This window comes from Semicossyphus pulcher, unplaced genomic scaffold (assembly GCF_022749685.1).
Source record: "Semicossyphus pulcher isolate SPU_LCO1_2020_fin unplaced genomic scaffold, fSemPul1.0.p SCAF_2, whole genome shotgun sequence".
Lineage (NCBI taxonomy): Eukaryota > Metazoa > Chordata > Actinopteri > Labriformes > Labridae > Semicossyphus > Semicossyphus pulcher.
In genome coordinates, this window is record NW_027211693.1 from 33,358,017 (window position 1) to 33,372,860 (window position 14,844).

The 14,844-nt window shown below is 43.3% G+C and overlaps 1 protein-coding gene and 1 long non-coding RNA gene across 3 annotated transcripts; one reads left to right on the forward strand and one right to left on the reverse strand.

Annotated features, from left to right (window-relative positions):
* Nucleotides 1–1,842: 1,842 nt before the first annotated feature.
* LOC138598224 (uncharacterized) lies at nucleotides 1,843–4,441 on the reverse strand. 2 transcript variants are annotated; one of them, XR_011308641.1, is made up of 3 exons: nucleotides 3,982–4,441; nucleotides 2,649–2,735; nucleotides 1,843–2,484 (listed from the first exon to the last, which is right to left on the reverse strand). It is a non-coding gene; the product is annotated as an uncharacterized lncRNA (long non-coding RNA). The 2 variants fall into 2 exon arrangements; XR_011308640.1 differs by lacking the exon at nucleotides 3,982–4,441 and adding an exon at nucleotides 2,978–3,246.
* A 1,187-nt stretch (nucleotides 4,442–5,628) lies between these two features.
* slitrk4 (SLIT and NTRK-like family, member 4) lies at nucleotides 5,629–10,338 on the forward strand. Its single transcript, XM_069669955.1, has one exon. The coding sequence runs from the start codon at nucleotides 5,665–5,667 to the stop codon at nucleotides 8,254–8,256; it is 2,592 nt and encodes an 863-aa protein (XP_069526056.1). The 5' UTR covers nucleotides 5,629–5,664; the 3' UTR covers nucleotides 8,257–10,338.
* The last annotated feature ends 4,506 nt before the right edge of the window (nucleotides 10,339–14,844 follow it).

The window sequence follows — 14,844 nt, forward strand, 5'->3', positions numbered from 1 at the left end:
GGATGGTGGCCCTGTGGGTAACGTGCATGTAAGTTAGTAATGGGAAGTGGGTTTCTCTAGGCCCTCAGGAGTTCTTATATTTTACCATCACTCCTCTCTTACACGGACAACAGCTGGATAGTAAGAAGATGCTGTCTAAAGACAAACAGGTTTGAGTACATCTGAGTAAGTCAACCTGAAATAATAAAAGTGCAGGGGTCAATATCCAGATTTTAACAAGTCCAGCGGAAATGATACCCTGTGTTTACATTTTGGGCCAGGACTCGTTTGGAGAAGGACCTAAATCATATAGACACACTGATTATTTCTAACAACCTTTAACCCCCCCCCCCTTTAAATAAATATTAATCAAACAAACAAACAAAAACCTTTCCGATACGTTTTCATTTGTTCTGTGAAAGGAAAATAAAATGTCTTTCTCGCTGACATTAGGTCCGTATCAGTATTAGTTTTGCATCAGTGCTGCTGCTGGCAAACATCTGCCGCAGCTCAACAGGTGTCTGTGATGCAAACAGGCCGAAGCCATTGATCAGCGAGCATGGCTTGGTGCCACGCTGTTAAAACAAAATCCATGAAACGTAACTAAAACAAGGAAACAGAGTGAGCAGGCCTCCCCTGAGCAGCACTATCTGCCAGTCTTATGAGTGCAGTGCAGTTACTTTTCTGTCCAGATGGGGGTGACACATCAAACACAATCCTCAGCACAGGACACAGTCTCAGCACATTCACTGTGGGACAAAAGGGACGAAACAAAGAGCAAACGAGGGGTGTGACACTAAATCCCTTTAAACACATATTAAAATGCTTTATTTTAATCCAACAAATGGGATTAGAGCGCTCAAGATGCAAGCTTTTTCCAGTGTTTGGACACAGGAAGCAGAGTCTCAGCCACATGGCCAGACTACCAACGACAGCTGAGACGGAAGCAGAGGCCTTGCCAACTGTCTGGCTCGTTCTCTGGTAGGCCTGCTTCCCTCAGGCCACTCACAGCCAGAGCAGGAACATGTCCAAGACTGTCAAATATCAGCACACTCGTACACACACAGGCCCACATTTTAATCTACACACACTGGGGAGGAATGCCTGATTTGCTCTTTTCAAGCAGGTGGCAGGGTGACTTCTGAAGCAGCTTGTAAGGACTGAACCACACCCATGTTTGAATACATTACTGTGAATCAATCAAGTGAGTGAGTGGGCTCTTTCAGAAATGTTGGAAGGATAAATTGCATGAAAAGGCAGCTGGATTCAAGCTGGATGAGAAATAATTGAGACAGAATGTTCTATTAAAACATGATAACTTACAGTTTGAAGGGTTCTTAATTAGCAGCTGGCTTTATGTAGCAGAGGGGGGTTGTGTCAAAGGCAGACGACTGTAAAAGCATCATAAACGCACAATTCACTGTTCAGGCAGTACAATTGAATGCATTTACTTTTTGTCATAATACGTCAGTCAAACTTAAAGTGAATACAGTTAAAGTCGGCACGTTACAATCGAATATGCACTTTGCAGAGCGCATATATATCACCTCTGAATGTGAGGGTCACAAGAAAAGTAACCTTTGCAGTTACAGGCACAATAAAAACACACATGTACGTGACATGAGTGGCATTTTTTTAGACTGTTTTTGCCTTTATTGATACGACTGTGGTTAGAGTCAGAAAGTAGGGAACAGAGAGTGGGGATGACCTGCAGCAAAGGGCTGAGGGTCGGAGTTGAACCTGGAGCCGCTGCTTTGGTGATGGTGCAGCTACACACCACCGAGCTAAACCGGTACCCCACATGAATGGCATTTTGTGTTCCTCGTCACACAACATGCTGTATATTTTTATATTATTTTGCTGTATTATTTTTATGTCTGTATATTTCTTTAATGAAAGCAACAGAGAAAGCATGATGCACCGCCTGTAACACATGATTTACCAATTTCGATTGAAAAATGTGATATAGGATCTATTTTATCTCTCATTTTCACTTTTATTTGGAACCAACATAAATGGTTTAATGGTTATACATCACAAATATTTCTAGGTTGGAGTTGGAAGTTGGAACAAAACAAACAGTCGAATGATCGAAATAATATACATAAGAATATACATAAATAGATACTTCCATTAATAACCAAACAACAACTAGCAACAGATATTTAGACATGTTGAATGATGTGGACCTTAATCACACCCGCACACATTTTTCTTTTCGTCAGCTGAGGTAAATTTAATTTGATAAAAGGTGACACCAGTCGCCGCGAACACACCCACGCTGTGAAATCCATACTTCCCATCTTCCCTTTCTCCAGCCTGGTGTTATGTGTGCGTCACTTGGCTCAGGCACCTGTTGCAAGAGTAAACCAGAGGTGAGGCTTCCGGTGAGGCCACTGACACTGTCAGGTTTCAGGTCCGACTCCCTTTTCTCCCATGGGTGTCAGTTTTGTGTACAAGAGCGATGGCGCTGCGCCACGCTGCCACTTAACTCGCCGGAGTCATCTCCCATAAATAAATAAAGATGGATAGATAGATAGATAGATAGAGAGAGAGAGAGAGAGAGAGAGAGAGAGAGAGAGAGAGAGAGAGAGAGCTTGTCAGTCATTTTATTGAGCTAATATACAATTCTGGAAAACAATAAAATAAGCAGCAGGGTGTAGCCGTACCTTAGGGCGCTCATCTCCTCCTCTCTCCTCCTCTCCGCCGCTCTATCCATCTCCACTCCTCTCCTCTCAGCTCCGATCCCTTCTCTCCTGCAAAACACACAAAAAGAGAGAAAAATGTGAACCGCATCAGCCTCTGATTGACTGATTTCCCACCTCCTTCTCCCCTTTTCCCTCTTGCAGCCCATCTGACTGCAGCACTCTTGAATAATAACCCCCTCTCCTCCTCCTCTCCTCCTCTCTCTTTCTCTCCTCTCTATTTAAAATGCCGCTCACAGGCGCGCTCCCGTGCCGGGTTTTAAGCACACACGCTCCCTCTCTCGCTCCCTTACCAACATTTCTCCAATCGGACCTCGGGGACGCGCTCAGGTCGTGTCGCGCAAGTCAAGTCCAATGCGACGATTTGGCAGGTAAAGCGCTTTTTTATCCCCCGCAAACACACACATACACCCTCCTCCCTTCGTTTCATCCGCTTTTCATCTCCATCCCCTTGGAGGTTACACAGATGAAAAAAAACAGGTGAGAGGCTCCCTGTACAAAAAAATACATGTAAATTAGAAGATCTCAAAACAGTGTCAGAAATTCAGAAATCGAGTGAAAATAACGGATCTGTTTCAAGGTCTGAAGGTTTCCGTTTTCGGTCTATGTGACAGACCCCCCCCCCCCCCCCTCTCCCTTTCTCTCTATCTCCCCCTCTCAATTCCCTCCCTCCCTCCCTCCCTCCCTGCCCTCTCTCTCTCTCTCTCACTCTCTCTCTCTCTACATCTCTGCATTCTCCTCTTTTAGTCGTGTGGGAAGCTCAGTGAATGCGGCTGTAGAAGGAGCCAGCATACTTATGCGCCTGACACGGATACTGCTCTGTCTTTACAGGAGGGAAACAAGCCTGCCTTCCTCTCTTTAAACTCTCTCCATTTTCCTCCAAATGGATATTTTTTGGCTTTAAGAATATAACTACCTTTCCTGTTTCCAAGTGTATTTTGATTGCATTCAGTGTGGACCGATGGAAGCGGGAGAAAGCGCGGAGTTTCCAGCGGCTCTTCACTTGCACCGCAGCGGACTAAAGGCTGAATAACTGCATTATTCATTTTTACGCACCGGTTTCTGTTTTCCTGACTTGTCTCTCTCGCTCATCTTTGTACTTTTCCGATTTATTTTCGTCCAGGAGCGAAGCTTCGATGTCACCAAAGCCCTTTTTAAAATTGTATTATTTTTTAAACACTCCCGTTGGATGGACACTGAAATAGGCACCTCTTCTGCCGCTGCGTGCAAATAAACTGTTGGCTTAAAATAACTGTTTTGAGACTGGATTTATGCCGCCTCTATGGAAAATACTGACCACATAACCTGATGGGAGCGTTGTTGGTGCTTTCACCATCAGAAGCATTATCCCGGTGCGCAACTTCGCTCGAAACAAACCAGCATTTATTCATTGGATCGTTGGGGGTTGCTGAGTCGAGTTGAAGCCAGACGCAGAGTGTTGGTCATCCTCTCTCCCCTCTTTTTATCATCTCCCCTGCTTATAGTCCTTCTCCAGTGTGCACAAAGAACAACGCCAAAAAATGACGGACTCCGTCCACCGCATCAGCGACCACCTTGCGCCTTTTTTCACGCCTTGGAGTCGCCGGACGCGCCGTCAAGATCTCTAAAAGCTGTCTGCCTCTCCCTTTTCTCTCTCCCTCTCGCCTTCTTTTTCTATCTCTCTCTCTCCCCCTTCTCTCTCCCGTTTCCAAGTCTCTATCTTTCTGTCCTGCAACCAAATGAATACTCTCCCATGGAGGTAGTACAACCACCTTGGGGACCGACTGACCAGAGGGGTGATTTTTCCAAGCAAGAGGAGCCCGTCAGTAAGAGACGCATCGGGTGAAATCGGAGCTCCCCCCCACCCCCACCCCTCTCCTTTCTCTCCATCTCTACCGCACCCCCCTCCAGTTTGCCTGGCCCGGGTTGATATACAGTAGCCTGCATGGGGATATAGGAGCGGGAGAAACCTTGTTGCGCTCCACGAACTGACTACGTTTGACTTCAGCTGGGAGAACTGTTTGCGCACCTCCATCCATGTCTCACCAATGCTGCCCCGTGTCTCCGGAGGGAGCCGCATTCATTACCACCTCAGCTTTGGGTAAGTCTTTATTTATTTATATTCAATCCGTGTTCCTTTAAAATGACCGGATTTGTTTATATTTTTAATTTCTAGAATCTAGAAACGTTTTCTTTTAATATATTTGGTGTGCATTATAAACAAGGCTGTCTATGTGAAAAATGCGTGCCGGTCAAACCCTCTCAATATGTCAGCGATGGGCACAGTCCCAAATCTTCCTCTTCCCCTTGCTCCCACAGTTGCTTTCCTAAATAACCTGAATGTGCTGCTTAGTGGTTGAGCTGCTGCTGGCTTCAAATGAAAAAGAGAACTGTAGCCGTTTGACTTTGATTATGTTGGACCTGCTAAGAGGGGAACAACATAGATGTTCCGCTATCTTAAGACATTTTCCAAGACGATGCTTAATGCTTTGGTGTCAGAATAAGACGCAGAGATGTGCAGCTGTTCAGGGTTTAAGTAACAGTCAGAGCAAATGGTTCTGCTCCATCAGTATCGCAGAATCTGCCTCGGTGTTTGATTAATGAAGAGGTTGAATCTTTGTTACAAAGCAAAAGCTATGCACTGTAAACACTCTAATAAAAAGTGCCATTATAAGTAATGTGAATATTAGCATGGCTTAATCTTAATATTGTTATATTTACAGAAAAAAAAGAATATTTTCCCTGGTGTGTTTTCGTGATAAAAAAATAACACTGAATTTTCAGTATAAGCATGTCAAATATACATTTTGATGGTTTGCTCTCTGTGTGTTTGTCTGTTTGTGTGTGCACAAATACCTTGTTTGCACACATGTACGCCCGTGTGTGTGTGTGTGTGTGTGTGTGTGTGTGTGTGTGTGTGCGTGAATGTTGGTGCATGCAACTTTTTTTTTCTCCAAAGGTTACTAAATGGTTTTCTGGGGGAGGATTTCTAACCGGCGAGATGCTGCTCGTATTCCTGCTGGCAGCCTTTTCTTCTTCCATCTCCGGCTCCCTCTCCTCCTCCCTCTCCTCCCCCTCCATGTCGGACGGACCCCAGATGGCAGACCCGTCCGTCTCGGACTTGATGGCCGAGACCTGCAGCGCCTGCTCCTGCATGTCAGTGGAAAACGTGCTGTACGTCAACTGTGAAAAGATCACTGTCTATCGGCCCACGCAGCTCTTCCCCCCGGCCTCATCACTCTACCACCTGAACTTTCAGAACAACTTCTTAATAATCCTCTACCCAAACTCCTTCCTCAACTTCACCCACGCTGTGTCACTGCAGCTGGGGAACAATAAACTGCAGAACATCGAAGGTGGAGCCTTCATGGGGATGAGCGCGTTGAAACAGCTACACCTGAACAATAATGAGCTGAAGGTGTTGAGAGCGGACACTTTCCAAGGGATAGAAAACTTGGAATATCTCCAGGCTGACTACAACTTGATAAAATATATTGAAAAGGGAGCATTTAATAAACTGCACAAACTCAAAGTGCTCATCCTGAATGATAATCTCATACAGGCCCTTCCTGACAACATATTCCGTTTTGCCTCTCTCACACACCTGGATATAAGGGGGAACAGAATCCAGAAGCTTCCGTATTTGGGGGTTCTGGAGCATATTGGGCGAATTGTAGAGCTGCAGCTGGATGACAACCCCTGGAACTGTACCTGTGATTTAGCACCTCTCAAGGCATGGCTTGAAAACATGCCCTATAATATTTTTATCGGCGAGGCCATATGTGAAACACCAAGTGACTTGTATGGGAGACTCCTAAAAGAAACCAACAAACAGGAGCTTTGTCCCATGGGAACAGGAAGTGACTTTGATGTTAGGATGCCGCCAGTACCACCTGATAATGGGCAGTCACCCTCCAAAATGTCCCCAACCACCGTGGCTCCTTTAGCCACAAAAGCGCCAAAAACCACTGATTCCTCTAAGATTTACGGTAACGGCATTGTGGCTGGTTTACCCCCTTTTGGAAGAAATAGTCAAATTGTTTCTTTTCAGACACGGACCCCTCCACTGTTGTGTCCACAGCCCTGCAGCTGTAAAGCCCACCCCTCTGACTTTGGCATCAGTGTCAGCTGTCAGGAAAGGAATATTAAAAATTTAGCTGATCTCATTCCCAAACCCCCAAATGCCAAGAAACTTCACCTGAGTGGGAATTACATCCGTGACATCAGCCCGACTGATTTCCAAGGGTTTGAAGGCTTAGATTTGCTACATCTTGGCAGCAATCAAATTGTGACTGTCCAGAAAGGTGTTTTTGCAAACCTTACTAACCTGAGGAGACTGTATCTGAATGGAAACCAGCTTGAACAGTTACACCCAGAGATGTTTTTGGGCCTCGCAAATCTGCAGTACCTATATTTGGAATACAATGCCATAAAAGAAATCTTAGCGGGCACATTCGACTCCATGCCGAACCTTCAACTTCTGTATCTCAACAACAACGTTCTGCGGAGTCTCCCAGCGTATGTGTTTGCGGGTGTCTCTTTAGCAAGACTGAATCTGAAAAACAATCACTTCATGACCCTGCCAGTGAGTGGTGTCTTGGACCAGCTGCGATCATTGACCCAAATAGACCTGGAAGGGAACCCATGGGAGTGTTCCTGCGATCTTGTCGCCCTCAAACTCTGGCTGGAGAAGCTAAGTGATGGAGTGGCTGCCAAAGAGGTGAAGTGTGCCTCCCCTGTGCAGTTCTCCAACATTGAGCTGCGACTCTTAAAAAATGAGATATTGTGTCCTAAGCTTGTTGCGAGACCACCGTTTATTCTCACAAGCGCCACCCCTGTTTTGACCTCAGTGTCGCCTGCTGGAGTCGGCAAAGCACCACCCGGAGGGCCCGTGCCTCTCTCCATCATGATCCTCAGCATTCTCGTAGTGCTTATCCTGACTGTGTTCGTGGCCTTCTGCCTTCTAGTCTTCGTCCTGAGGCGGAATAAGAAACCAGTGGGCAGGCAGGAGGGGCTTGGCAGTCAGGAGTGCGGCTCCATGTCGCTGCAGCTCCGCAGACACGGCCACAAATCTGGCAAAAAAAGCTCCATCCCGGGAGACGACTTGGGAGGTGAGACATTCATCCCCCAGACCATCGAGCACATCGGCAAGAGCCACACCTGTGGGATCGGTCGCTCCTCAGACATGGATGCTGGGTTCAAGTTTGCAGATTCGCAGAGGCAGAAGATCATCCTCCGTAATAGTGCCGACAAGGATAAAGACTCGCTTTCCACCCTGGAACGCAACAAGCGTCTGAGCACCATCGATGAACTAGAGGAGTTCCTCCCTCACCGAGAGCCCAGCATGTTCATCCAGAACTTCCTGGACAGCAAAAGAGATTTCAACAGTATAGGGATGGGTGGTTATGAGATCCGCTACCCAGAGAAAACGCTGGATAAAAAGATGAAGAAGTCGTCGCTGATAGGTGGGAACCACAGTAAGATCGTGGTGGAGCAGAGAAAAAGTGAGTATTATGAGCTCAAAGCCAAGCTCCAAGGAACGCCTGATTATCTGCAGGTGCTCGAGGAGCAGACTGCACTGAGTAAAATGTAGGGATTGTTGTGTTCGATTTAGTGCATTGATTACACCGCACATACAAGGAAGTCAGACACACATACAGGCAGACAGACAGCCAAACACATCTGCCTTTCTTTGGTTCTTTCTGGCCATATACCCACACACACACATACACACACACACACACCATTCAACCCCCCAAGATTTCTCTCTTTCTGTCTTCATCTCCCTCTCTGCAGCCACACACATGCACACACACACACACACACACACACACACACAGACACTCCCACACACAGCAAAAAAGTGCCTTCTGGAAACCCTTAATGACCAATGCAGAGATGGACAAAATGGCTCCACACTACAAAAGCTATTACTAGAATCAGCGTGGATCTGTTTCACAGTAAAAGACCTTTTTGGATATTCCATGCCACTACATGTATGAATCCCACATACATACCACAGGGCACCCGAAAAAGCAACCAGACAGTCATGTTATTTTTGCTGCTAATGAAATGGGTACTTAACTTCATATTTTTGTTTGTTCTTGTTGTTCTTTTTCTCCTCCTTTTGTTTTTCCAACCAAATCAAAGGGTCTTGAAGACAGTGCTTGAGAATATACCGACCCATCTTCAGCCCTCTTTTAGAAAAGAGAAAAAAAGAAAAAGGAGGGCACATTGGTTGTTAGTTGTTACTTTTTTCTTTGCTTTGGAAAGTTTCCAGAATCACTACATCTGGGATGCGCTTAACAGAGTTGGTGACTCAATGGATGCTACTTTGCTCTTTTTTAAACATGCGAGGATATCTGTTTGTTCTTGGGGATGCTTTCAGGATTCGGCTGCAGACTCTCTCTGCCATCTTGTCTGGATTACACACCAGTAGCAGTGCACCTGCTCTTTGCCGGGAGGCTCCTGCTTTCCATTTACGGTAATTGGAGGCACTGCAAAACTCTTTTTGTGGAATGATTTCATGACTTGTTCTCTTTATGTAAAGAGCCATGTTAAATATAGTGTCTTCTGAATGGAGTTGTGTTCCCCTTCAAAATTGCTACTTACAGTACCTGTATGTTTTGGGTGAGATTTAACGGCACATACACAGTCAGAGGACGTTGTTTCTGAAACGTGAAAAACCCAAGGATATAAAAATTTACAAAGCTGCTTGCTATGTAAGCGTAACCTGGAATTTATTTTGTAAGTCTTACATTATTTGTATCTGTGGGACTGGTTTGTAAATTACAAGGAAGGACAAACGACTACACACGCACACACATACACATAAATACTGTACGACGGAGCATCCTCATCAAGAGACTACAGCCAGAAATGTCAAACAAACCGCTAATAGAATTCAATCGGTGATCCACCTCCCTTTGTCAGCTCTCAATTCGTAGTAAAAAGATTTAACAAACATAGTTAATTTATTTTTCTATGCAGGATTATTTAACGGTATTATTTAAAAAGAATAATACACAAAGAGTGGAAAAGGACTTGATAGAATGACGCATCAGAGCTTATTCAGGCCACGAGAAGTGACTGTTGAGTCGATTCAAGGGTTTTTTGTTTCTCTCAGTTTCCTGAAGAACTCAACCCGCTGGACGAGGGTTGTGAAATGTGATCTGTGATGTTTCCTTTTTATTGTGTCGCACGACAAAGCCGAGGCCTGATAGAGTCTGTGAAGTTTCAAGCAGTTTCCTTATTCTTATATCTCCCACAGTATCTTGTAAAAGGTTTCTTATTAACATTATGCAACCAAAATAAATGTGCATTAAACTTGATATGGTTTCAGAATTGTTGGGGTGGGGGAGTGGAGACGCTGTGGACAGGAAGGCTTGCTAATTGAAGCTCTAAATTGTTAGATTTGGGCAGAATCATATCATGAAACATCATGTGCAATATTAGTAAAAATGCTCAGTCAAGATGGCTTCAAATAATTTTGTTTAATTTATTTAGTTTGAGGTTATATTGTCAAGGCAGATTTCAAAATGATTTTATCGACCTAACTCTATCCCGTCCTTATTTAAAAAGTATTGTTACGTTAAAATGAGTGTTTATTGACATTACAAATGAATAGAATGTATCTTGGAAAGTATAATAAATACAATTTTCTATCGGTCATAAATCTCCTGTATATTGGTTAATTTTCTCTTGTATAATCATGTTGAAATCAAGGTATTAAAATCAGCACCTATTTGCACTGTGTCCCCCCTTTTCTTTTAGCTCCCGTCCTCTCAGCTTTTTCAGGCTGCTTTAAATGAACAAAAAAAAAAACTATTCTTCCTCTGAAGTCGTCGATTTCTTTAAACCCCGCTTTGAGTATTTCACAGAACAAGTCGGATTGTCTGACGGCTCAGTTTTGGACAGTCTCCAGCTCAAGTGACAGAATGTTGTACTTGTTTTGTTCATGTACAAACACTGGCTGCCCTTCAAGCATAATATGTGTTTGCTTAGCCCGTTTAGTTTGAGGAAACTGTCCGTGCAAACTGCTGCTTGTTTCACTTAAGACCACGAAGCCTTTTTTTTGCTTTATCACAGAGTTAAAAGCCTCTCTGAAGTTTCACGAACACTGTTTTTTCTTGGTTTTTGTGCTAAAATGTTATTTCAACAAATTCTAGCGTGAAGACAAACATTTGAAGCTTGAACATGTGCTGTTTTGGGGGTCAAATCTGCTTTTGATGCTCCACAAATGTGAGAAAATCAGCTTTCAAAGACGTATTATAAGCTAATTCTGCCTTTTGTTAATGTAACCTCGTTCACATTCTGTTGAACGTTGTTGTTTTTAGTCTCTCTTTCAGTGACTTCCATGTCCAAACATCCTAAAACTGATCTTGCTTTTTAAGCTTGGAAGCTCCTGTGGTACTGTTCCCCGGCAGGTATCATTGTTCCATCTGTTTTTAGGAACCTATCAAACATTCATACCCAGTCCATTTTTAGGGTTAAAAATTCAGATTCCTGTTTCTGTGTTAATCCAACCTATGGGGCTTTTGGGAAACCAAGTAGCAGAAAGTATGACTCATCCAGACGCCAGAGAATTGTCCTCATTAATTATTAATACCCTTGGCAGTTATGAACTAAAAAAAGCGATGTGGGGGGGATATGAATCTGATATGTCCACCCCTTCCAAACTCTCCCTCTCTGTTTCCCATCCTTTCTCTTTGCGCTGTCATATTTTCAATCCTGCCGTCCTTCAACAGAGCAGGAAAATCATTTGGATGCTTAAATAAAAGACTCAAATTGGCTGGAAAAGTGTCTTTTCAGCCCAGCGTTTTGCTGCAGTGACTTGGCTCCTGTGCAGAGTTTGTTCCTGGAAGCTTCAGGGGTCCTTGAGGGGCTGCAATGGCATAGCTTGTAGAAATAGTTTATTTTCACTGTAATTTAACCCACTAGACATTGGTATAATGAAAAATGTACAAGCAGCCTGATGGTGTTTTTCCCTGCTGTTCTAATCTCACCTGCTGTAGAGACACTGATGCAAGTCTGTGCTGACTCCTCGCAGTACAATCACCTTGTCTGATGGGCTTTCTGGTGAAATACACGTCTATTTTGGGTGAAACTGCAGCGAGAAGTGTTTGGAAAGCCCTGCAGGATCAGGAGAGTAGCATGCATGAAATTTAAATTGGCCACAAGGGGCACTGTGAGCTAAGAACACAGCACAGAGTGTGAAATGGTGTAACTGGTCTGCAGGAGGAGAGCTGATGTTTAAAGGCTTTTAGTTCAAAAAGAAAATAAATACATTAAAAATATCTACTTTTCATTCATTCTATTTGAGGCATTGTCTCTACTTTGCCTCGTTTCCTGTGAATTTAACAGAAAAGGACATTTCAGAGGCTGCATAAGAGGTGTTTGATGATGATGAAAATAGAAGTAACAGAAAAGTATTCACAAACTGATCAAAAGAAAAGAATAAAGAAAAGCATATATTCTCAAACTTTTCTATTTCTTACATCATTTACACTATTTGGTGTTTTCTGCTTCAGATCCCCTCGTGATGCTCCAACATGTCAGATTTTAGACCTCACTCTCGTTTCCTGTTGTTTCTTTGTGCAAACATCCCAACATGTGTGCTCACTTTTTAAGTTATTTTTAAGCCTGATCAAACCAAAAGCAGGGCAACGAATACTACATGTAATTGTTCAACAGGTTAGTGGGCAAAGGCACTGCTTTCACAGTCTTCAGTCTTCAGCTCTCCGAGCAGCACTCGAACGTAGCGTGACAGTTTCAGCAGAAAAACTTTTCATCAATTCAGATAACATGAATTCACTTTTTGGACCATCTCCCCAAAAGAGTTTTATAGTCATTTTCATGCAATATGCAGTCTCTGTTCTCTTCTCTGTGTATCATGTTTACTGAAGGGAAGTTTTTTCATCTTTTAGTATGTTGTTTTATATATTTCCCTCAACTGGTTCCCTCTCCTTTTTAATTGTATGTGTCCCTTTGCTAAGTTTGTATCTGCTTAAAAGAACTAGACTAATGCATTCATGAGGGAGCTCTATTTCAAAGAGCAGATGTGATTAAATGTTAAAAAGTAGAAGTCATCTCTTCAGTGTATCAACAGAAACTTCTCTTCTCTGATTTGTAAACAAATGTTTCTTATTGTTTCTGTTCACAGACTGCTTCATGTGTATTTGAGATCTAAACAAAGATGTTTCTACAGTTAAGCAGTCAGTCCTCTTTTATGGACAATTTAGAAACTACAAACTGAGAGTTTGAAGGATTTATAGTGTGTGAATATGTTTTGGAACAACCGTGAAAAGTTACTTGGATTACAAATATTAAGTTCTTCATCTGCTTATAGAAGCGCATGCACTCCAAACAGATGGTTGCCATTCAGAACTCATTCTGTCACCAAGTGTTGCCATTGGTTGTGTTGTGTAATTCATCAAGGTGGAAATCATCAAGTCAGCAGTTACTTTTGTCAAAGTTACATTAGCACTGTATCACAGCACAGTCTGCTGAGGCACAAATGAACAGCTGTTTATTTTAAGATCTATTCAACCTATAAAACCGGCCTCCTGAGTTTATGCGGTGCTTTGGCTAGTCTGAAAGAATAACCCTGATGATGTCCTCGGGGTTATCCCCGACGTAGCTTGAGACTTCATTTGGAATGTGGTTACATGGAGATTAAAAGAAGGACATTCATCAGGTAGAGTCAGTATTGTTAAAAACAGAACATCAAATCTGTTTATTTTGTCTTCTGCTGCTTTCATTTTGAGACTTTTCGTTTCTTGAGTCACCAAACTTAATGAAGGTGCACGGCTAAATCATGCAGACCGCTTTCAAACACTGTGCACCATATTATCACAGAACTTTTATGTAACACTGACAATGAGTATTTATACAGCCACGGTGTTGAGTGATGAATTAGAGAAAGAAAAGAGTCTGATAGAGATTGTACTATAAACAGAAGGCAGTGAATGCAGCGCCGGCTGAAGTCATAGTTGGACATGCAGAAGCATGGTATGCAAGATGGTCAGTTTTGCTTTTAAGTCTGATTTGCTTTAAACAAACACTGCTGAGGGATATGTTGATGGGTTCCTGTACAACATACATTAGAAATGATGGGTCCAGCACTGGTTCCCACAGCTTTGAAAAGGTTCAAGCATCTATTCTAAGTATATTATCATTTTCATCCATGTTAGTTGGGGTGAACATTGTACACCATCACCACTGCTACCTTTGCTGTCTGTCATGCTTAAACGTTTCACACACGTATTCCATGTTGGAAGCATTTACTCTTAAGTTTGTCTCTACATGGTTGGTTATGCTTCAGTGTTATTTGCTTTAATTACACTGTTATTTTCTCGATGACACATTATTAAGCTGTGGGGGCATATTTGCAGCAGCGGTGGCCCATGTCTGCTGAATGCCAACAATGTGCTCAGGAATGGTACCGGAGCATTTTTGGCATCCGCTGCGGCCAGGCGGCCATTTGAGGAGGGATGAAAGGGGATGGCATCTCCCTGGTTACCGCAAATTACTCAATGCATCCCCAATGAGAGGAAAACAATGGCTCGCCTCCCCACCAGCTGCCTCATTAAACGTGGACAAATCCACCAGTGCTGCTCCGTTGTAGCTACTTGGCTGCTATTTTCACACCCTTTAGTGACATTCGTAGAAGCCGATTAGCGTCTATCCTGTCACCTGTCTGCTGAGGCCATCGCGGCCTCGGGGAGTAAACTTCTCAAGAGGAAGGGGGGAAAAAAGCACAGACGTCTGTGCTTGTATTTCTTTATCCCCTAAAGTCATGAAACCTAAGCAACACTGTGCAAACTTTCAAGAGTCACAAGTTGTTTTTACAAGAAAGCAGCAAAGTGTGTCAGACTCCCATTCTTCCTTTTCCCTGTCTCTCCTGGCAGCTATGAATTAAAGGACAGCACTCCAGTAGAATTTCCAGAGCCCCTTCAGGGCCATACCATTAAATTAAATTCATTTCTCATTCAAATTCTGTCCTGTGAATAGGTTTTTTCCCCTTTTTTGTCCTGTAAGGGATAATGAGTTTCTGACCAAAATGAAATATCCACCTTCGAATAAAGAAAACGACACCTGCTCTCACAAAATAATTGAGACAACTAAAATAAAAGTCACATTTCAATGAGACTATTATGACCTGTCTTTGAGGCTTATACAC

Bases quoted from the DNA above. Each gene is read 5' to 3' on its own strand.
- slitrk4 (XM_069669955.1), top strand. From the start codon at position 5,665: ATGCTGCTCGTATTCCTGCTGGCAGCCTTTTCTTCTTCCATCTCCGGC.